At 33.0% G+C, this 24163-nt stretch overlaps 2 protein-coding genes across 11 annotated transcripts in view; one reads left to right on the top strand and one right to left on the bottom strand.

Moving 5' to 3' along the window:
* The window catches only part of LOC127126898 (F-box protein At4g22280), a 39898-nt gene extending 22328 nt beyond the window's left edge, over positions 1-17570 (top strand). The window contains exons 1-5 of one of the 10 annotated variants that reach the window (XM_051055916.1): positions 14705-15030; positions 15458-15554; positions 15754-16435; positions 16624-16767; positions 17113-17570. In XM_051055916.1, coding sequence (XP_050911873.1) covers positions 15544-15554; positions 15754-16435; positions 16624-16767; positions 17113-17385 — 1110 coding nt within the window. In that variant the 5' untranslated portion in view covers positions 14705-15030; positions 15458-15543 and the 3' untranslated portion in view covers positions 17386-17570. Of the gene's footprint in view, positions 1-14703; positions 15036-15457; positions 16436-16623; positions 16768-17112 lie in introns of those variants that run through there. The other 9 variants (XM_051055913.1, XM_051055915.1, XM_051055914.1 and 6 more) reach the window with 9 other exon arrangements.
* Positions 17571-18836: 1266 nt separating this feature from the next.
* LOC127126902 (cyclin-U4-1) lies at positions 18837-21434 on the bottom strand. Its single transcript, XM_051055933.1, has 2 exons — positions 20899-21434; positions 18837-19219 (listed from the first exon to the last, which is right to left on the bottom strand). The coding sequence occupies exons 1-2, from the start codon at positions 21213-21215 to the stop codon at positions 18943-18945; spliced, it is 594 nt and encodes a 197-aa protein (XP_050911890.1). The 5' UTR covers positions 21216-21434; the 3' UTR covers positions 18837-18942.
* Positions 21435-24163: the final 2729 nt, after the last annotated feature.

Below are 24163 nucleotides of genomic sequence, written 5' to 3'. Positions count from 1 at the left end.
GCGTTGAGGTTCAGAATCGGTTTAGGCGATACTCCTTCATGGGACATAATCCAGACACAATGCCTCCTCCTCCACCTCCGCCAAGCTACAGAAACCCCGACAGACATGATGAGGAATCCTGCGGTGGCCACAATCCAAATTAACCCACCATACCTTTCATTTCAATGCATTTCATTTCATTTGGTTGCACATTATTTGTTCTAGCTTATGTAACTCCTAAACTCGTTTGCACACTTTAAATGCTTTTAAGTTTCTGTTTATCTCTATTTGTTATTGCCCTTACCTTTTGAATGATTCTTTGTGAATGATTCTTTAACTTGCAGCTTCTTTCTGTGTGATTGATAGCGTATTATCCTTTTTGCCATGCCCTGCTTCACTTTCTACTTGATAACTATAGTTCTTCCTCTTTTTGATGTTGACAAAGGGGGAGAAAATGCAGATATGCACAAACTCAGGGGGAGTATCACACATCTTGCCAAGAATTTGCCATCATCAAAAAGGGGGAGTTTGTGAAAGAATTCTTTAACTTGAATTAACTTTTAATGATAGCAAATTGTGTGAACATCATCCAAATTGGTTGTGCATTGCATTACATGATATAATTGTGTTTTTACTTTGTGATTCATCCCACTCTATTGTTGCATAACCACACATATATATGTACATTGAAAAATTCCTTCAAATAACTATTAAAATGCATTTTGCAACAGTATGTATCAATACATGAATCTGTGCATCGATACATGCAGCCTTGATTAATGTCAAAACAAATTATGTTCAGTATGTATCGATACACACGAGCCATGCATCGATACATGGAAGAGCAAAAACTCTGTGCATCGATACACACGACTTCTGCATCGATACATGACCACTTGAGATAGCCTGTGCATCAATACATGAGCATTAAGCATCGATATAGATTAGTGTAAATATCACATGCATCGATACACACGACTCCTGCATCGATACATGATAAATTAATTTGACCAAATTTCATGCAACTTACAGTATGCATCGATGCACACTCCTGTGTATCAATACACAAGGTTGTTTCAAGTCATAACAGAATCTGTTTTGCAGCACATATATACAGGTTTCAACAGCAAAACAAAAACACGAATTCATTGAGCAAAAAGACAATTGAACACAAGATCAAAGTAGTGTTGGAGCAATTGTCAGTGAGCACATAGAAACCTGAAAGAGACTTCATCTTCTTCATCTTCTCAATCACTCTTCTTTCAAGAACATTTACACATAACAATTCTTGTTCTTTGGATTAAAGAAGCATTGAGATAACGTTCAGTGGTGTGATCAAGGATCTAGCTGTGGGTTGCAGTGGAACGATCGAGGATCTAGCTGGGTAGAAGATTGAAGGGGGTTTCTAGGAAAAACCTACTGGTTTGTCCTTCAAGAACTGGTGTGTTCTTGAGGGTTTGGGAGTCACATTTGCAGAACAGATTCAGCCGCAGCGTTGCGTTTGGAGATCGGGGGATTTCGCAAGCAGGTCGTGGAACCGGTGAATTGTTTGCAACTTTGTGCAGGAAAATCTTGATCAAGCTCAGATCAAGTGAAGGTTTATACAAGAAGAGGTTCTTGGAGATTAGAAATTCTGTCTTTGTATCAAAACCTTGTATCAACGGATTCGGCAATAATTGATAATCAAAGTTCTCAATTTCATTTGAAATTGAGAGGGAGACGTACCCACACGCGAGGACGACGTGGGGAACTTCCTTAACAAATCTCTGCGTATCTTACTTTTACCTTAATCTTCTTTACGTTTCAAATACTGTTTTGCAAATTCTGTTAGTGTGTGGTGATTGATTATATTTCTGGACAGCAGTGATAACAAAATCTTTAGTCATACACCATTGTTGTTCATCATCAAACATTCACACACCAACTGTTTGACAAAACGGTTAACTTGATTGTGTTCATTGGAAATAGTATTTGAGGATAAGCGCATTCAATCTGTTAATATTCTGTGTGTATTATTTCTGTCATTCCCATTAAAATCCAGCAACTGCACTTGTGTGTCCGGCTTTCTAGTAGCAGTTCAGAATAGACGGAAGTCGATTCAGGACTGCTTTTTCCGCTGCTTTTGAAAACTCTGATTAAACGTTAAATCCGTTAATTTTTAAGAGGTGATCTATTCACCCCCCCTCTCGATCACTAGCCACACCGTCTAACATCTTTGACATAGAAAATCCCACTTGATTTCTCAAATGTATCTTTAGAATTTTGATTGATTTTGTAGAAATGAGGATGAGCTTGAAAGATCGGACAGGAATATGTTATCTGAGGACAGGATAAAGTAAAAAAGAATGTTTTTCTTGTTTGTAACGACAACCCAATTATAACTCAACTTAGATAGGAGGAGAATTTGCCTTATATTATGAACCATAGAGGTCTTAGAGAAGAGAAACCCTTTTTTTATCTTTTGGCATACCTCCCAAGTATTGACTGCTACATGAATTCATATATACAAATACCAAGATCACCCATTGACTTTTCAAACTTAATTGCATTCTTGACTTTGGTGACTATGTCTCTCAACTGTTTCTTAGTGACAATCATATTATTCACATATGTCCTAATAAAGAGATAACTAATGTAAATGTGCTTTGAAATAATCATATCTCTCTAATTGACACGGAACAATGTCACGACATCTTGTCCCACATTGTACTCCTTCAACATTTATTTTATCCATTGTAATTTAGTATAACTGCTCTTTTGAAGGAATTGTCTATCATTTGTAACATACATCATAACAACTTGTTTCATATTATGACCAATGAGATCATAAACTTCATTTTCATTTCCATCATCAATGCCTTTGTGAATTTAAGACTCAGTCTTCAATATGTTAGACAAGATGTATAACACGTATTTATTAACATCTTAATCCCTCATAATGGTTTCTTGGATCTTGCCAGTCCAAGTCTTTTGACTTAGAGACTGATTACTTACCGTTTTAACCATGAGTTGGACTTATAAAACACTCTTAGTAGCAATCAAATCATAATCATATAATGTGGTATATCATGAATAGCATAGTTTGGAGCATACATACTAAAAGGAATACCAACCATAATATCCAATTTTAGATTAGTCAAAATTTACGAGCTTTAATAAGGAGTTAATCCACTATCACTATAATTCTTTAGACTTTTCTTCTGAACCACAGTGTCGTACCCCAAATTTTGACCATTATTTCTTTCTTGCTATTGACTTAGAATTTATGTCATTGACATGCTCAAGTCTCTTTATAAGGTATTTGGTCAACATCAATGACCTAAAAAGTCAAAGGGCGACTATTTTGACTTTTTAGTCCCTTTTATGAATTTGTTTTAATCTTGGGATGTTGCTTGGAATGTAATAATTTAGGGAGTTATGCTAGAGGTATATTATTATTACTAACTAAGATATTTTGTCTTATTAAAACACATTAGTAAAAAATAAAAATTAGGTGGATTATTTGTTTTAATAACAGGAATGTAATAGATTATAATAGTGTTATTAGTTAAATAAGGATATATTAATATTATTTTTATTTTTATTTTTTTACATATTAATAATAAATTATATTAATGTTATTTAGGAATAGATTAATATTGGGATTAGTTAAGGTTAAATTTTTTTTTATTAATCAAATTATCTTTAATTGATATATTATCTAATTAGGGTCATATGAGATTATTAGAGCATAATATTAGTATTAATATTATTACTAATATTAATATTATCACGGAATTATTATTAAGGTTATTATTATATACTCGCTAATGTTATTTTATTTCAAAGGAACGGAATGTATTAATTGGTTCCAAAAATGTAGAAGGAGTTACAAAGGGCAAGATTATGAGTTCAAATCTTACATTTTTTATTTTTATTGCTTTTTTCCTTTTATTTGTTTTTCTTTACTTCTAATTTTTCTATTTTATTTTTAAATCACAAAAATAACATTTTTTTATCATTTTATTATTAATTTTCGTATTTGTTATTAATGCATTTTTTTAAATATTATTTTTTCATTAAAATCAATATTTTATGCATAACATCTATAAAAAAAATCATTATTAGATTATTAGATTGTTATCATTTATTTAAAATAATTTTTTTTATTTAAATTCACAAAGTAATGAATCCATCCAGATTCATTAGCTTGGACTTTAAGAAATAGAAAAAATCATATTATATTAAAACATTATAATAATAGACAATCTCATTTAATTTTTTAACCTAATTTTACATATAAATAGAACCAATTTTTCACACTTTTCATTCATCCATAATTTACAAATCATCTATTTAAAGTTATTATTTTTCACATTGAAGAACATCAAGGACTACGACCCTAAAGCCTCAACCATCACCAATATTTTCGACTATGATCCTAAAACCTCAACCATCACCAGTATTTTCAAAAGAAGAGTGCAGATAAAGAAGAAGAGTTACGAAAAGGGGCGGGATCAAAAGCACGATGAATAAGAAATAAAAAAGAAGGGTAAATCTTTACTCACCGGGGATAATATATCCCCCGTATGTTGGTTTATTCTCACTGTCTCGATCTTTATTTGATATTTTACTTGGTTTAATTGTTGGGTGCTTTGGATTCATGTAACCTTTGTTTAGGGTCTTGATTTTTTTTATTTAATCTTGTTTAAAATGTTCACTTAGTGCACAATTAGGTTATTTTTGTTTTAATAATTAATTATCATTATACATAAAAAAAATTCTTTCAACAAGAAGTTATAAACAATTTTAAACTAATTTTAACTAATATTGAAAATTATTTTTTATTAGTATTGGAAAATATTTTTTTTCCTCTTAAAAAAACAAATATTGTAAGGTAAAAATTCTTTCAACAAGAAGTTATAAACAATTTAAAATTAATTTAAACTAATATTAAAAATTATTTTTTATTAGTATTAGAAAACTATTTCTTTTCCTCTTAAAAAAACAAATATTGTAAGATAAAGTGTTTATCATAGTTAAATTTAGGTATAATAAAAAATTAATAACTTATAATATAAAAAACATGATTAATTTTCTAAATCAATTTGTTTTCAATAATCTCTAAATTTTTAAGTTCAAATTTATCTTAAACACAAAAACTCATGCCGACTAACAAGATCCCCGAGTATACTTGATAACAAACAAATAAACTCAATATCTCATATTGACTTATTTGAGTGCGACCATGCATCTTACAATCATACTCAATCAAGCGGTCCACATATATTACTCTTGTATATGAATGAGGGACATATCCCATCTAGGTTGCTCATGTCCCTCAACATGATTAGTAAAGTACTCATCAACCATCTTAATGACCATCACTTTATGAACAATGTTTGATTGACAATAATGTACTTGACACCACATATAATCATCAGATGATTCAAAACATTTATTTAAAAACTATTCAACATAAGGCGGTGACCCATGATTGAAAAAGTTCTTTCATAAAAAGGAATAACACACTCATGATATTCACTGCAAATTCTTTTATCTTCGTCGGGGATCAATATATCCTAATTAGAAGAATAACCCACGTCAAGGAAAGCCCCTTCGAGACCACATTTGCGAGCAAAGGTAGAAGTAGTTGCCAAAATTATGGGATCAATCCAAAAGACAAAAGTACCCTATTTTAATTTTTGACTCATGGTGGACACCAATTTCATAAATGGAGACAATATAATGTTGTAGAAGTACATATGAAGAAAATAACGAACCCCGTAATTGACTCTACAAAGATCATGCAATACTCTACCAAAAGAAAAGCGCATTATCAATAATCCATACCGCTTTAGAAAAACACTTAACTACTTTAGTTTCCAAAGGTCATAAATTATGATAGAAAATACGAAAAGACATCTAAAGCATGAGGCGAAAGTTCCCGATAACAATATTGTCATGCATTGACTTTCTATTAAAGTTGGACCAAGACCAACATAAATTATATTCAACCATTTAACAAAATCAATTATATACACAAATGAAGAAACTTTTAACACCACATAAATTGTGATGTATAATCACTTCAACCTAACTTCAAACTTCTAAATTTCTTGAATTAAACTATAGTTTAATGAAGCATAATATAAAATATTAGAGCTTAGTTAAAAAAGTTATTGCAACATCCAATCTGCATGTAGTATGTTGTATTTGAAAATATAATGTGATTAGACATTGTATATGAACTAGTAACTGAAATTCATTTTTGTATATATAATATAATGAAATTATTTCGAAAGTTTTGTTTCTCATATTTTGTATATATATAATCTTCACTTTCTGCCGAGTACCCTAATTTCAAAATTACAAAGTTAAAAGGCAACGGAGAGAAAGCACATTTCATAATTTTGGACAGGAAATCGAAATCATACAATCGAAATCCTCTATTTTCGCTAATGTTAGACGATCGAAAAAAGTTTGGGCGGTGCTATTGATTTTCAATTTGGACGACGTAGCTTAAGGCAAAAAAAAAGGTAAATCAACATTTATTTTTCAATTTGTTTACGCATGTGAAGCACTGCCGAACCGTATCCCCATAGGCACTGATACACTCCAATACTCTTATCAGATACTCCTTTTTTTTCCAACAACAGGAATCCGAAAGAATATTATCAATTTCATCTTCTTTTTTGTATTTTGCCTTAATTACATATCATAAAATTGTTTTTTTTTTCTCTCTTAGTTTTTTTCTCTCTTATTTTGTGGTAAAACACTAACTGGTCTAAAATGTCTTGACTGATGTCATGACATGCTTTGGAGATGTGTAATTGGTTGCATTTTATGTTAGAACATCTAACTGTACTCTGATGTCTTGACTGATGTCATGACATACTTGAGCTGTGTGTTGCAGGTTTAGCTAATACAAGATTTACTGAATGTTAAACTAGATGTTGTAACATTCATCCCTGTCAGCAGATACTGAGTTTTAGAATAGTTGGTTGTCTGTTATAACTCAGTATTTATCTCAATCTGTTTATTTAGGAGAATAACAGACCTGGCATAAGGCCTACTGTCTGAATGTCAAACTGGATGTTATGACATTCATTAGTGACAGCATATACTAAATAATAGGCAGGTTGTTTTCTGCTTCAGTTCAGTATGTATCTCAGCCTGTTCATCAAGGAAATAACAGAGCTGGCATAAGGCCAATGTGTAAATGTAAAACTGGATGTTTTGACATTTATTGTTGTAAGCTGATATTGAAGTATAGACAGATTGGTCTGCTACAGTACAACATTTAGCACAGTCTGTTTTCAGGAAAATAACAGACTTAGCATATGGTATATGTTCTGGTCGTCAAACTGAATATTGTGACATTCATTCCAGACAACATATGCTAAATTTTAGAATGGTTAGTTTTTCTATTTCAGCATTTTTCCAGGCTATTCTTCAGGAAGTCAACAACTGAGCTAAAATCCAGGAAACTAACAACTGAGCTACATTTAATGAACCTAACAAATAGCCTATTTGTTAGCACCCTAATATGTGGAAATTAGGTTAACTTGCTTAACCTTAATTTTAGGACATACAAGTACAAGGCCTAAATCCAGTTGGGTGTTTCGGTTATAAATAGCAGATTGTAACCTAGGTTTTGTAAGCCTCAAATAATGAAAAATTAGGGGTGTGTGTGAGGTAAACCTCCCAACCTGTGGGAAGGTTACCATGTGTTTCTCAGTGCTCGAAGGCATGAGATTATTTGTAACTCAAAACCTGTAGGTAAGAGTTTGTTATGGTCTTGAACGAAGCTGTGAAGCAAGTTCAAGTTGTTTAGCATTACATTGTAATTGTAGTGATAGGAATGGAAACTGGAGGTTTCTATCTAGGAGTTCCTAGGTATAGATTGCATTGGGTAGGGATTAAGTGAAGAGTTGTAAACGGGGGAGTTTAACTCTGAATTAATACTGTTGATAGTGGATCTTCTTCCTGGCTTGGTATGCCCCCAGAGTAGGTGATGTTGCACCGAACAGGGTTAACAATTACTTGTGTTTGTACCTTCTGCACGTTATAATTCTGTCTGTTATAAAATAATGTCAACCTGTAATGCTGTAACAGGTGATGTTCAAATCAATGTTGAGACATCATGCTGATAACTGTGCAGGGTCAACAGAAGTGAGTGCTATGTTTGATCTCTGTTGTGTCTTTGTACCAGATGGACAGAACTGGGTGTTCTTCCATTCTATGGTGATATAGTAGTAGATGTCGTGACATCTGTGAATGTGTGCATATCAGTACTGGGTTTTAATTTGTATATCTGTCTTGCTGTATTAGTAACAATGTTGGATCAGATGTCATGACTTGGAGTAGAACATCTGAACTCTGACTACACCAGAATTTCAATGGGTATCAGAGCAGGCATCCTGTTCTGTTTCTGGATGAGATCCATGGGTGATACTTTCTGGTATCTTGCAAGGAGTTATGTCAGTACTGTTGTTGGAACCTGTGGATGGTTCTGTGATTTCCCTGAATGGTCCCTTGAAGTAGGTGGATGGACTATTCATGACAGAAACTGTGTGTACCTGCCTCTAGAGGTTGGCAATTGGCCTTTGTGTGGGACAGCTGTGCTAGTATTGGATCATATTCAAACTTGGTATGTTCTTGGAGGCTGATCTGGTGACGTGTGTGAAGGTGAGAAAAACAAGAAAGGGGGGTTTGAATTGTTTTGGAAAATAAGCGCTTTTAGAAATAAAAACCACACAAGGAATTTATACTGGTTCGCTTATAACACAAAGCTACTCCAGTCCACCCGGCCAAGGTGATTTCGCCTTCAACAAGGACTTAATCCACTAATCTTGAAAGATTGTTTACAACCAACGTCTAAGAGATAGATCTCTTAGTCCTCTCAAGTATACAGACTGCGCAGAGTCACTTGAGGAAATAAAACAATAGACAAAAGCTATGTAATTTAAGGTGCTTCTAGGATAAGCAAAAATATTACAAACGTAAGAACAATGAATTTCACGTTCTAAGCAAAAGCTTCGTGAAAGATGAGAGAGAGAGAGAGAATTGTTTCAGTGTACTTGCGCGCCTCTCAATGTTGATTTGCTGTTCTTTATATAAGAGATGAGATGACCGTTGAAATTGATGGCAGATATAGTCTTGAATGTAGATTAATGCCATAACTCCTATTGTTTCTTGCCAAAACAGCTTTGTCTCCCTGAATAACTTCTTTCCAAAAATAATTCCTTTCCATTTGAATTTGAAGTTAACGTTACTCTTTCTGCTTTAGGAAGTCCATTATTAGAGTCTGCGTGACTCTGGGAATCTTCGAATCTTGCTAAGGTTTCGGAGCTTCTGATGTTGATCTCATAGAGTTTTGATGAAGTCTTCAGATGACGCTGAGAGCTTCTGGAATTGCTGTGCCGTTGTTCAGAGGCAGAACTTCTGGAGAGTACTTCTTCTTCAGATGCTTCGGATATTCTGCTGTTTTGCTCAGAGATGGAATTTCTTGAGCAAGTTTATACTTCAGATGCTTCTGATCTTCTGGAAATTTGTATCTGATATGACTCTGTATCTGATGACGTCATCAGTTCTTTTTCCTTCTTTCCTTAGAGTCCTACACACTTAGAAACTTTTCGTTAGGGTGCCATTTTTGGTTTCATCCTTTGTTATCATCAAAATCATGGAATCTGTTGTAGAACAATTTTTGTTCTTACAATCTCCCCCTTTTTGATGATGACAAAACAAACTTAAATAGCAGATGAAACAAGAAAATATCAGATAAGGAGCTCCCCCTGAGATGAGCTAGGGAGTTCAGAAGTTCTTACCAGAGCTTCCAAGCAATGAAGATGATACCTTCTGCAATTTCTTAAATCCAAAGTTAGATGAATAATTTTAATTTAAGAACAGTATGTTGTAGAGTGCTTAAGGTTTTAGACAATTTTTCATCAGAGCTATATTCAGTTTCTCCCCCTTTTTGTCAGAATCAAAAAGACTTAGCAAAAAAATATTAAGAAGAACAACAAAGCATTATATTCAGATAACGGGCAATCAGAGACAAGGTCAAAAGAAAACAGACAAGCAAACATCAGAAAGAAAGCAGAGCAACAAGCAAATATTCCTAGGTGCCTAAGGGTTGGGAGGCGGAGGCATTCTCTGAAGCAGTTGAGCCAGCATGTTCTGGATGTTGTCGTTGACAGTGTCTTGTTTATCCATTCTGGCACGGAGTTCCTTCTGATCTTTCTTCAGTTCTTCAAGAGTCTGGAGAACCATAGGAACAACAGAGGAGGACTCCCCTTGAGTCAGAGCCTGTTGTGCTTCAGCAGCGGCCTTCGCTTCAGCTTCAGCAGCAGCTTGTGCTTCAGCTTCAGCAGCAGCAGCAGCATCGGCCAGAGCTTTGGCTTCAGCTTCCTTTACCCTTTGGATTTTAGCTTCCCTTGCTCTTTCTTCTTCTAGCCTTCTGGCCTCTTCTTCAGCTTCTTTGGCAAGCCTCTCCTGTAGTCTTGCCTCAGCATCTCTGATGAAGTCGTTTCTGACTTGCTCAGAGATGTGCTTCAGTTTAAAAGCCTCAGAGGTCATCCAGCCAATGACTCTGTTCCAGTGTGTCCTTACAGAATCAGGATCATCACTGATGCCAGAGTTAATGGTCAGAGACTTGACCTTTTGTACTGAAGCCCCTGCGAACAGCATGATGGCTTCCTCAAGTGTAGGTATGGAAAGGTCAGGTTCAGAGGTATGAGGTGGAGAGGTTGGAGGGCTGAGGTTTAGTGTTTGTGGTTCAGGTTCAGCGGAGGTGTTTGGAGGGGTGATATCAGAGTTGTGGAGGTCAGAGGGTTGAGCTTCAGAAGGGTTGTTGGTTGTTTGTTCTGGAGGAGGTGAAGTAACTTCCTGTTCAGGTTGTGGTTGTTGTGGTTGTTGGTTTAGAGAATAAAGGTGGGCTATAGTGGGAGAAGGAGGGTCAGATGGTTCTGGGTCAGAGGAGAGGATGAGGTAAGGGGGTCTGGAGCTGTGGAAGATGAAGTGGTTTGGTTCATTTCTTCGGCTTCAGATCGAGGTAGAGATGTATGGTCAAGGTTGAATTTAAGTTGTGGGGATCTGGTTGTAGAAGGTGGGATGTCAGATGTGGTGTATATGGGTTTGGGTAGAGGTGATGAAGAAGGAGTAGAGGAAACCATCAGAGGTTCAGAGGGAATAGGAGGAGCAGACTTACCGGTAGATACTTGCAGAGGTGCTGGAGATCTGCTTCCAGAAGTTTCTCCTAGCCTTACTTTCTTTGCCTTTGAAGACTTCTTCTCAGAGGGACCTCTTTTGAATCTGACAAAGTCTTCTTCTGAATCCAGAGCATCATCTAGTCTGAAGTCAGAGATGTCTACGCCTTCATCCTTCAGACGCTGGAGATAGAGAAGAATTGTATCTCTGGGTTCATTCTTGTAGAACCTTGCAAGACCATGTGGCAGCTTCCTCTGATCTTTCAAAGCGTCCCAGGAGGTGTCCATCGTGGGTCTGACTTGAATCTTCTTCAAAATTCCCATGCTCTTCAGATTTCTGGCGTTCAGAGGCCTGCCAGTATCTATCGCCAGATCTTGCATAAGTTTATTCTTCTCCAGATGATCTACCAGCCCATTCTCGATCAGAACATCAGACAACAGTCTTCCCAGAGGGATGTAGGTTCTGGGCTTCATGTTGTTTCTGGTCTCCCGTACAGAGTCTTTGAGATACTTGAAGAGGAGTGCAGGGAGGCAGAGCTTCAACCCCTTGTGAATGCAATACAAAATGCACTTCTGATCTGTATTGATGTAGTCAGAGGAGTTGGATGCTGGGCGGTGATGAATGGTTCCCAGAATGATCTTGAGCCATACTCTGAGGTTCTGATGAAGTTCTTTGTTCTTTGAAGGATTGCCTTCAGTGTTGAGTTTGAAGATGGTGGGATTGATTTCCTGAGTAATGCACCTTGACCTAGGATTGATGTTGTAGATCCTTCTTCCTCCATCTTTCTCCATGTTCAGTAAAGAAGCAATTGACTTTTCAGTAATCACTATCTTGACCCCCAAAACGTAAGAGACAATGAAATGATCATCAACGTTAGCAAATCTCCAACTCTTTTCATTCATCCATAATTTACAAATCATCTATTTAAAGTTATTGTTTTTCACATAGAAGAACATCAAGGACTACGACCCTAAAGCCTCAACCATCACTAATATTTTCGACTACGACCCTAAAACCTCAACCATCACCAGTATTTTCAAAAGAAGGGTGCAGATAAAGAAGAAGAGTTACGAAAAGGGGCGGGATCAAAAACATGATGAATAAGAAATAAAAAAGAAGGGTAAATCTTTACTCACCGGGGATAATATATTCCCCGTATGTTGGTTTATTCTCACTGTCTCGATCTTTATTTGATATTTTACTTGGTTTAATTGTTGGGTGCTTTGGATTCATGTAGCCTTTGTTTAGGGTCTTGATTTTTTTATTTAATCTTGTTTAAAATGTTCACTTAGTGCACAATTAGGTTATTTTGGTTTTAATAATTAATTATCATTATACATAAAAAAATTCTTTCAACAAGAAGTTATAAACAATTTTAAACTAATTTAAACTAATATTGAAAATTATTTTTTATTAGTATTAAAAAATATTTTTTTTCCTCTTAAAAAAACAAATATTGTAAGGTAAAAATTCTTTCAACAAGAAGTTATAAACAATTTAAAATTAATTTAAACTAATATTAAAAATTATTTTTCATTAGTATTAGAAAACTATTTCTTTTCCTCTTAAAAAAACAAATATTGTAAGATAAAGTTTTTATCATAGTTAAATTTAGGTATGATAAAAAATTAATAACTTATAATATAAAAAACATGATTAATTTTCTAAATCAAATTGTTTTCAATAATCTCTAAATTTTTAAGTTCAAATTTATCTTAAACACAAAAACTCATGCCGACTAACAAGATCCCCGAGTACACTTGATAACAAACAAATAAACTCAATATCTCATATTGACTTATTTGAGCGCGACCATGCATCTTACAATCATACTCAATCAAGCGGTCCACATATATTACTCTTGTATATGAACGAGGGACATATCCCATCTAGGTTGCTCATGTTCCTCAACATGATTAGTAAAGTACTCATCAACCATCTTAATGACCATCATGTTACAAACAATGTTTGATTGACAATAATGTACTTGACACCATATATAATCATCAGATGATTCAAAACATCTATTTAAAAACTATTCAACAGAAGGCGGTGACCCCTGATTGAAAAAGTTCTTTCATAAAAAGGAATAACACACTCACGATATTCAATGCAAATTCTTTTATCTTCGTCGGGGATCAATATACCCCAATTAGAAGAATAACCCACGTCAAGGAAAGCCCCTTCGAGACCATATTTGCGAGCAAAGGTAGAAGTAGTTGCCAAAATTATGGGATCAATCCAAAAGACAAAAGTACCCTATTTTAATTTTTGACTCATGGTGGACACCAATTTCATAAATTGAGACAATATAATGTTGTAGAAGTACATATGAAGAAAACAACGAACCCCGTAATTGTGTCATTGACTCTACAAAGATCATGCAATACTCTACCAAAAGAAAAGCGCATTATCAACAATCCATATCGCTTTAGAAAAACACTTAACTACTTTAGTTTCCAAAGGTCATAAATTATGACAGAAAATACGAAAAGACATCTAAAGCATGAGGCGAAAGTTCCCTATAACAATATTGTCACGTATTGACTTTCTATTAAAGTTGGACCAAGACCAACATAAATTATATTCAACCATTTAACAAAATCAATTATATACACAAATGAAGAAACTTTTAACACCACATAAATTGTGATGTATAATCACTTCAACCTAACTTCAAACTTCTAAATTTCTTGAATTAAACTATAGTTTAATGAAGCATAATATAAAATATTAGAGCTTAGTTAAAAAAGTTATTGCAACATCCAATCTGCATGTAGTATGTTGTATTTGAAAATATAATGTGATTAGACATTGTATATGAACTAGTAACTGAAATTCAATTTTTTATATATAATATAATGAAATTATTTCGAAAGTTTTGTTTCTCATATTTTTTATATATATAATCTTCACTTTCTGCCGAGTACCCTAATTTCAAAATTACAAAGTTAAAAGGCAACGGAGAGAAGACTTCCTCTCCATCAAGCGCCTTCGTGAATAGCCGCAATATGGTGACTCGCCTTTAACGGTTTCAAACGGTAAAAAGCGCATTTCATAATTTTGGACAGGAAATCGAAATCATACCATCGAAATCCTCTATTTTCGCTAATGTTAGACGATCGAAAAAAGTTTGGGCAGTGCTATTGATTTTCAATTTGGACGACGTAGCTTAAGGCAAAAGAAGGTAAATCAACATTTATTTTTCAATTTGTTTACACATGTGAAGCACTGCCGAACCGTATCACACTGATACACTCCAATACTCTTATCAGATACTCCTTTTTTTTTTCCAACAAGAGGAATCTGAAAGAATATTATCAATTTCATCTTTTTTTTTTTGTATTTTGCCTTAATTACATATCATAGAATTGTTTTTTTTTCTCTCTTATTTTTTTTCTCTCCTTCCAAACAACTAAACCAATCTTCTCTCTTTCTATTTTATTTTTTATTTTTTAATTTTCTTTCCTTTAATTTTATCTTACTATCCAAACACAGTATTAGGGGTTCACAGGGAAATCTTGGGTGATGCTGATTTTCCATATATATATATATTCTCTTCGAATACCGCCGAGAACCCTAATTTCAAAATTTCATTCCATAGCAAACAAAGTTAAAAGGCAGCGGAGAGAAGCCTCCCTCTCCACCAAGCGCCATCGTGAATAGCCGCACTCTCCACCAAGCGCCATCGTGAATGGTGACTCACCGTTAACGGTTTCGATCTGTAAAATCTGCATTTCATAAATTTGGACGGGAAATTGAAATCACACAATCCAGATCCTCTATTTTTGCTAGTGTTAGACGGAAAAAGTTTGGGCTGTGCTATTGATCTTCGATTTTAACGAGGCCGCCAAAGAAAAAGTAAGGTAAATCAGTATTTTCTTTTCAATTTGTTTTTTCCATGGCGGTAGTGCTTTCGTTCGCCATGGTATAGCGGACTCTTGTTAGACAGTTTGTTTTAAATTTGATTTGGGTGGTCACTGTGTCTATAAATACCATATAAATAACTTATAATACATGATGTTACCCAACAAACCTCTAGCCATGCCGAATGAAAGCACCAACAAATCTCTAGCCATGCCCAATGAAAGCACTTCTTCAATCTCTATCGCCGTACTTCGTGTCTGTGCTTCATAGGTTTACACCTAATTGTGCATGCTGCATGCCCTCTAATTTTAAAGTAAAATGACAAATGTTAATAGGCCACTCACTGGAAAATGTTTTTCTTCGGTCTATAGATTGTCTATGCTTTTTCATAAAATATCAATGTTTTTTCCTCTGATTTTAGGAACTTACTACAAAAAAAATGGATTCCGGTGGTTTTGTTACTGCACGTGACAGACAAGATGAGAGTGAGTGTTCAAAGAGGCAAAAATGCAGCCAAGGTGAAGAAGATAGGATAAGCAACCTACCTGACTTTATCATTGGCCATATTCTTACTTTTCTTTGTTTTAAAGATGCAATTCGTACTAGTGTTTTATCACAGAGGTGGATATACATGTGGACATATATCACAAAACTATGTTTAAATGATTCAAACATCTATCTGAGAAACAAAACTACTTTTATCAACTTTGTATGCAGGATGCTGCTTCACCTCAATGCTTCAAACATCAATGAATTTCATCTTCTTCTTGAAGAGAAATATGACCCCTACATTATCGGCCAGTTGATATCTCTTGTTTCAAATAAAAAAATTAAAGTGATTTCTCTCCTTTCCCACAATGAATGCAGCATTTCATGCTATCCCATTTTCAAGTGCCAGTCCCTGGAGAAATTGGAGTTGGCTATGGGTCATTCTATTATCCAATTTCCGTCTTTTGTTTGTCTTTCATCCCTCACTGCCCTGTATTTGGTTGCAATCCGAAGTCCAATGAAAATTACTTGTTACTCCTCCAATCAATCCAAAGAGTTAACACTTAAATTCCCAGTTCTTAGAGACTATATATCATGTGATTGCATTTGGTTAGATGTAAAGCGTGTTACTATCGATGCGCCTCTTCTTGAAAAAGTTATAATAGAGCGTCAATGGGATTATTCGTCCAATGTGTCACATGCTGAAATTGAGATTCGTGCTTCCTATGTTACAAATTATTTATATAGGAGCTATGTATCATCTGAGACCACTTTGCTAGATGCTGCACACGTTGCTGAGGCTTCCATTTCTCTAAGTGATGATTCAAAGGTGAACATGAGTGGGCAAGAATTGAAGATTTTTGTTCGTAAACTATTCAATATTAATAATTTGAAAGGTTTAATACTTCAGGTATGATTTTTTGATAATAAGAAATTGTTGAGCTGTTGTGGTCAAAACACTTCCCATATTATATGGTTATCAAGTGTTAGATTCTTCAATAGTGAATACTTCTAATTCTTCATTTACTTTATCTTGTATAAGGTTTCTCAATATGTTGTCCTAACTAACACAAACACATTTTTCTTTTTGTTTTCCAGAATCTTGCACCAATGGAACATTATTTGGCTGATATTTCTGCTTTTGGAATGCTGAGTAATCTGTGTATCAGTTACTTTGTTACCATTGAAAACTTGCTATGCTTACTGTTAAAATCACCGTGTTTGGAGACTCTAGTTTTAAAGGTTCGTGATTTATATAATCTTTAAATTTTACAAAATCAAACTAAGATAATATCTTTTGGTGTAACAACAAAAAGAAGTGAAAATAAAATATCTATTTGTTTTAATTATTTCTAGTTGAAATATATAAAATGTAAAACTTGTGTTAATTTTTTGTTATTGAAAATAAATACAAATTTGTTTTAATTATTTCTAGTTAAAATATATGAAAAGTAAAAATTGTGTTAATGTTTTTGTTATTAAAGTTAAAATTAAAACATAATAGGTATTTGAGTTTCTTTTTCATTCTCTTGATTGTACCTTGTCATGTAATATTAACATGTTATGTTTTTTATTTGTTCTCATCAGTATCCAATATATTCTGCCAAAAGACCGCCGAAGTTTGCGATTGTACCTGAATGTTTTCTATCTACTCTTAAAGTGGTAAGATTTGCAAAGTTTACGGGTGGTCAGCAGGAGTTTAGTTTTGCTAAATTTGTTATGGAAAAAAGCCAAGTTTTGGAGAGTATTAGTTTCTCATGTTATAAGCTGCGTGGGGCAAAAATGAAAAAAGTTAAGAAGAAAATATTCTCAGTTAAGAGAAGTTGTAACATAGAATTTTCAGATTATTTAGACACATGAATTATTTAAGAGGGCGGAGAATAAACTTTTCATATTTATTATCAAAACTGAGGAAAGATTTGAGTATTGACTGATGGTAAGATAAACTCTTGTTATCAATATTGATGAAACTAGAGATTGCTCTTCTTTTAAGCACATTGATCTTATTGGAATATTAAGCTCACTCAAAAAAGTCTCTTTGTTTATTCTTATTGTCCTTCTGCCAACTCTTTCTGCATTTGGATTGTTACACTACACCTTCGTCTAATGTCTGAAGTTTAAGCCTTGTTTTTATATAGCATTACTATGCATTATTTACACGTAACACAAATTTTGTGCGTGCCTTATTAGTTCAATTCCTAAATGAATTTGTAACACTAAATATATAATACTAATACAAAATATTCACATTGAGTTGATTCATTTCTTTTGAAACAGAGAAATAGATATGTAAGAAAAAGGCATAAGACATGCCAAAGTTACCAATTACAACACAAGTTACCCCAAAAGAACCAACAACCAGCTGCCAGAAGCCATAATAATCGCTCACCTCTTACTGATGGCAAAAATTGCCACAACAAACACAAACTAACACAGCAGCATGGAGAAAGCCAAACCAAAGCCTTCCAAAACTTGAAGACACAGCACATGCCCAACGAGAACCTACCGAAACGAAAAGCCGACAGAAACACCAAGGCTGCTCCATCACTAAACATACTGATGGACGACAGAACACAGGAACCTCAATAAACCCTCTGAGAGCTCCACGACAGAAACAGAGGCTACAAAAGCCACATATCTCTCTACCGATATAACACAAAACCGAAACTTAACATGAGGCACTAGGAGAGCAACCTGAAGCTGAAACAAACTCAGCCTGCTATCCATTGTTTGCACCTTATAGATACATCCTATCAAGGAGATAAGTCTGTATTTTGATGTTTTTTTTTGTTTCTCTTCTTTGGGATCAAAATCACAAATGAACTATTACCGCTCTTAACCATCCTTTAGACGTAACCCTCAAAAAAGTCTTTTTTGATTCCTCTCAAAATTCTTTCACAAATCCGAGATTTACTCCGAATGGAACTAGGCTTTTGTCGCTATCGCATTCCCACACTACTTTTCTAACTCTTGATTCCGAAAATTCTCGCACCAAATTTGCATTATGTTCGTCTTTAATTTTGTTAAACTCTATATTCTCTAGAACCGCTCTAACGCTACGAGTTGAATACAAAATAACCTGCTTGCTGCCGTTTCTATTTTGTTGGTCATGCAAATAAATCAAACAATTCATCAACTGTACTATTGTGTACAACATGTACCATCCTTTTGTCTCCCACAACTTTTTTTTGTGTGCAAAGAGTTATACATAGTGCTATTCTTCTTCTAGAGTATCCAAAGGTGCATAAAAGTATATACTTATATTTTATTATATTACCAAAACTATGTAATCCACATATTTCTAGCCAGGCTGTAAAGAAGAGACAATTATATTTTATAATAATGGAATTCAAATTTTAATTGGTTCACAACCCTCTACAAGCAGAATATTACATATGCATGAAATGAAGAAAAATTTCACACAGCTAACTGTTGTTGCTTTTGATGTGAAGATTCATCTTCATTAAAACATAAATGGGTATTTAGTGGTTTTCCTAAACTTAAGGAATAATCTGTAAAATTTAGAGGTTGCATCAGCATCATTTCACTTTGTAGGTGAACACAATAGGCTTGGAAAGTGTTTGGAGTTACATTTAAATGAAATCCCAAACCAAATAAAAAGTCCAATTCAAGAAAATTCATCTCTATGGTGGTGATTCCTCCAACTTTTGCATAGTAAGCATTGTTGTAGTATCTGAAAATTTTAAAATATTGAAGCATTATATTATAAATTATGATATATGACATAATTTATTAGTAAAATGGCAAGTAAATAATAGCGTAAATAATAGCTCGACCGAAAAAAGTTAACATTATTAAGTTGAATATTATTACTAAAGTTCAACCCATAAACAACACGGTTGTGTATATGAGTTTCTACTTATTATTATCGCCTCTATTTTTGAATTGATCAAAAATCTAATAAGAGAAAGTTCACATTTGATCTGAAGATACATGAATATCTCGACCAACTCTCGTACATAAAATATTAGAGACGAAGAAAAATGTAATATTCAAACTCGGACTTACACATACTATTCATTATTCTTTTATTAAGTAACATTGAAATGTTAATTTTATAGTTCAATCTCCTCTTCATCATACTAGAAATTCAAGTCTACCGCATATTATCGATTGTCTCATCAGTCGTCTCTCTTCATCGTATTAGAAATTCAAGTCTACCGCATATTATCGATTGTCTCTAGTTGATTGAGAACAATTAGTAAAATGTTTTTTTTTTAAATTTGGTGAGTCCGAATAAAAGTTAGATGGAGAGTGCATCTCCATGCAATAAGGGTGATCACATGGGTGGGTTGTCTCCATCTAATGGAAAGACAGGCTGGAGATAGTATTATTCACAAGCAAAGCCATATTCTTTTAACTTGTATGGTCGTTGTCAATTTATATGTAAATGTCACATGATTTTTGTAGAAACTAGAAAGTAGTAAATATCACTGAATTTAATAGGGTAACTATCATGCAAAATTTTGTTGATCACATATTTTATTTTACATACATAAATTGATGCTTTTTATTTGCTTAGGTGTATCTAACATCATAAATTTCACAAGAAGACATTCAAAATTTCAGAAATAGTTTTAAATACTCACACGTTATATAAGAATTGTAACATTTGAAAAAAATGTCATTAATTAAAATAATTGATTTTCGGTTTTCGATTTAAAACTGATAACCCCCTCAGTCTTTATGTAAGACTTTTGAATTTTTACTGATATTAAAAAAAGGTTAATAATATAATTAATATATACTATAATTTGTATAGTATATTTAATATGGTATTAAAATAATATAATGTTTTTAAAAGGAATTATTATATAGAGAGATTTTAATACTATTTTATATTTATGGACAATTAAATGGTCTTATAATTCCGACGGATAAGTAATTTTTTTTCTCAAATTATATTATTTAATTCATTTAAAACTCATTATCCCAATTTATTATTTTTTACAATGTATTTATAATAATTAAAAAAAATTTAAAAAATTAATTACAGTAATTTCAAAATTTGTTATTAGGATATTTTCATTTTTATTTTCTCATGTATATTTTCTTTTTAGTTTTTGTGAAATGAACAATTTCAATGGCACAATAGACTAAAGAATATGTAAATATATATAGTAAGAAATTGCATAAATATTTGATATGCTGAAGATAAGCTCTTCTTCAAATTTAATTAACTCCACTAAAGGGACATTTCACAGAAATTCTATACTGATCAATAACTAAAGAAAGCTTCACAATTCATCAATGTTTAGCGTAAACTTTCATAACATATTTATGGAATGAAAGAAAAATAAAATAAAACTATGAGTATCTTACTTGATAAGAACACAAGATGAAGAAACTTACATGTCATCCATGAATTTAGCAGCCACCATAACACTTGTAATGAGCAACCGATGAACATTGAAGGAATTAACAGGCAAATAAGGTTGTTTTTGAGTGAAACGATCAAGATAAACATATGCAACAATGAAACATGATGGACTACAATTTGCATACTTGAAAATTCTTTCAAGGTAGCTTTGAATTGAGATGTTGGGTCGAGTTAAGCCTTGAAAAACTGAGATCTTTTGTTGTTGTAGTAGTAGTTGTTGTTGGTTGGTATCATTTGATTCAGCAACGTTTTTTAGTAGAGAAGATAGAAAAGCTATAAGCTTTGGCATTTCAGTAGAGAAGATAGAAAAGCGTTACTTTGTTAATATTGGCATTTCTAGTAGTTGTTGTTTTTTAGTAGAGAAGATAGAAAAGCTATAAGCAATGTAACATTATTTGGCTGATATTTCTGCTTTTGGAATGCTGAGTAATCTGTGTATCAGTTACTTTGTTACCATTGAAAACTTGCTATGCTTACTGTTAAAATCACCGTGTTTGGAGACTCTAGTTTTAAAGGTTCGTGATTTATATAATCTTTAAATTTTACAAAATCAAACTAAGATAATATCTTTTGGTGTAACAACAAAAAGAAGTGAAAATAAAATATCTATTTGTTTTAATTATTTCTAGTTGAAATATATAAAATGTAAAACTTGTGTTAATTTTTTGTTATTGAAAATAAATACAAATTTGTTTTAATTATTTCTAGTTAAAATATATGAAAAGTAAAAATTGTGTTAATGTTTTTGTTATTAAAGTTAAAATTAAAACATAATAGGTATTTGAGTTTCTTTTTCATTCTCTTGATTGTACCTTGTCATGTAATATTAACATGTTATGTTTTTTATTTGTTCTCATCAGTATCCAATATATTCTGCCAAAAGACCGCCGAATTTTGCGATTGTACCTGAATGTTTTCTATCTACTCTTAAAGTGGTAAGATTTGCAAAATTTACGGGTGGTGAGACGGAGTTTAGTTTTGCTAAATTTGTTATGGAAAAAAGCCAAGTTTTGGAGAGTATTAGTTTCTCATGTTATAAGCTGGGCAGGGCAAAAATAAAAAATGTCAAGAAGAAAATATTCTTAGTTAAGAGAAGTTTTAACATCAAATTTTCAGATCATTTGGTCACCTGAGTTATATTTAAGAGTATGAGGAATACGCCGTGTATTTTATATCTTGTTATTTAAGAGTATGAGGAATACACTTTTGATATTTATAATTGAATGTTGCTCTCGGATGAATGTATTTTCAAGACAATTATTATTTATATTATTATTGCATATTATTTATTACATGTTGTTGACTTCAAAAGTTTGAATTGCTCCGTTGATTTTTCAACAAATGATTTTTTGCTCCAATCTACTGATTTTCTATTCCTAGTATTGAGTCTCTCCCAATTTCTCCATAACGCAAATGATTATTTTCTTGTTTATATCTGAGTTTATTTATAATGATTTTATTTATTTATTTTTGGAATATATTTTTCTTTAGCTCGAATAATGCTACAAATGATTGCTGTCAAAACATCCACTTGGACATTGCATACATTTCGATCAGATTGACACTTATGCTATTTCACTGTCTGCTCTCCACGGTTTGCTACAAATAGCCTCTAAGCAACACCAAAACCTGCAAGAATGACACCACCCAACAAACAAATATATGATACACTTTAGAAGCAAACCAGACCCCAGTTGGGCACAACCACGCTGCCGAACCCCACCAGCAGACCCTTGGATTCACACTCCATCGACCTGCATTAAATTTCATGTTATTACATTTTGTGGACATCTACCTCCTAGAAAATTCTTTAATTTCCTCAAACATTTTTTCAAGGTTTAGCTTCTTGTTACTAAATAATTTGTGATTCCTGGCTTTTCAAATACTCCAAACACATGCGAACCAGACTACACAAACTTTCGTCAACACTGCATTTTCGCCACCCAACAGCCCTTCAAATTGAGAAAAATGCGTTAGACCTTCATTGTGAAATGCTCTGGATATCCATAGTCAACTGCATATCCTTTGCTAAACAATTGAAAAAGATAAGGACACTCGAAGAATAGATGAGAAATAGATTATGAGGAAGAGCAGGTTAATGTGGCGCTAATGACTTACACATTAGATCCTTCTGAGACGATTCAATCATAATCTGAGTCAAATTCTGAAGAGGTATTTGCTGAACTCTCTCGCTCTGAACTTGAATCTAGTTTATCAGAAGTTGTCGATAAGTATCGAAGCTTCTGGACAAATACAAAGATCTGAAAAAGATTCATGTATCTGAGTCAGAAGCATACTGTAAGTTTAAGAAATATTTTTCAAATTTAAGTGAAGAAAATTTTATTTTGAAAAACAACAACTATGTTCCTCAAAGAAAGAGTCTCAAACTTGAGAAGAAGAATCTTTCAAAAGTTTCTATAGATTCTGGTGATATCATGAAAAAATATGATAAGTCATTTCAGAAAGAAAAATAAAAAAGAATAAATGATAAGAATAAAAAATAATAAAAGAAAGAAAAGTTTCAAAAATTTAAGAAGGAAACAAAAAAGAATACCCAAAAATGATTTTGTGGCGACGGTTGATGAGATGAAGTTATGAGGTATTTGAATGAAGAAATTTGGTGTGTATTGTTGAAATGAAGAATATTATGTGTTAGTGGAAACGGTGAAACAAGATGAGAGTTTCTTAGAAATATGAACAGAAAAAATGGATTATATGAATGAGGTTTTTGGGCTACCGAACATCACCAAGAGCCAAAGGATCATTTCCTCTCCCAATTTTTTCCCACTTTTTCTTATCCAAAATGTAAGCTGAGAGATGACCAACGGTAATATAGGCGTCGCTAGTGAGCTAGAATTGGTTCAGTCCCTTCTCTCAAGGGCAATGCTAATATTTATATTAGGGTTACTAATTTAATAAATGTCAAGAATACCCTTAATGTTTATTTTAGAGACAAAATTTAAATAAATTAGTTAAAACTAAAATAAAATTCAACACTTAAATACAAATAAAATAAAATTAAAATAAACACACTATTAATTATATTTTATTATTTCAAATATTTTTGACAAAAAAACAAAAATAAAAGGACTCAAAATAAATAAAAATCTTGCGCAAAAGTGTTCGATAAATTAAATGGACTGCACCAAAATGATCAGTGCGAAATAAACCTCTCGAAAATATACAACGTTTGAACCAATTTTGAAATAAAATTTGACTGGTTAAAAGGCTCAAACT

This window comes from Lathyrus oleraceus, chromosome 3 (genome assembly GCF_024323335.1).
Source record: "Lathyrus oleraceus cultivar Zhongwan6 chromosome 3, CAAS_Psat_ZW6_1.0, whole genome shotgun sequence".
In the NCBI taxonomy this organism is placed as follows: Eukaryota; Viridiplantae; Streptophyta; class Magnoliopsida; order Fabales; family Fabaceae; genus Lathyrus; species Lathyrus oleraceus.
This window is presented reverse-complemented; position numbering and strand designations above follow the sequence as displayed.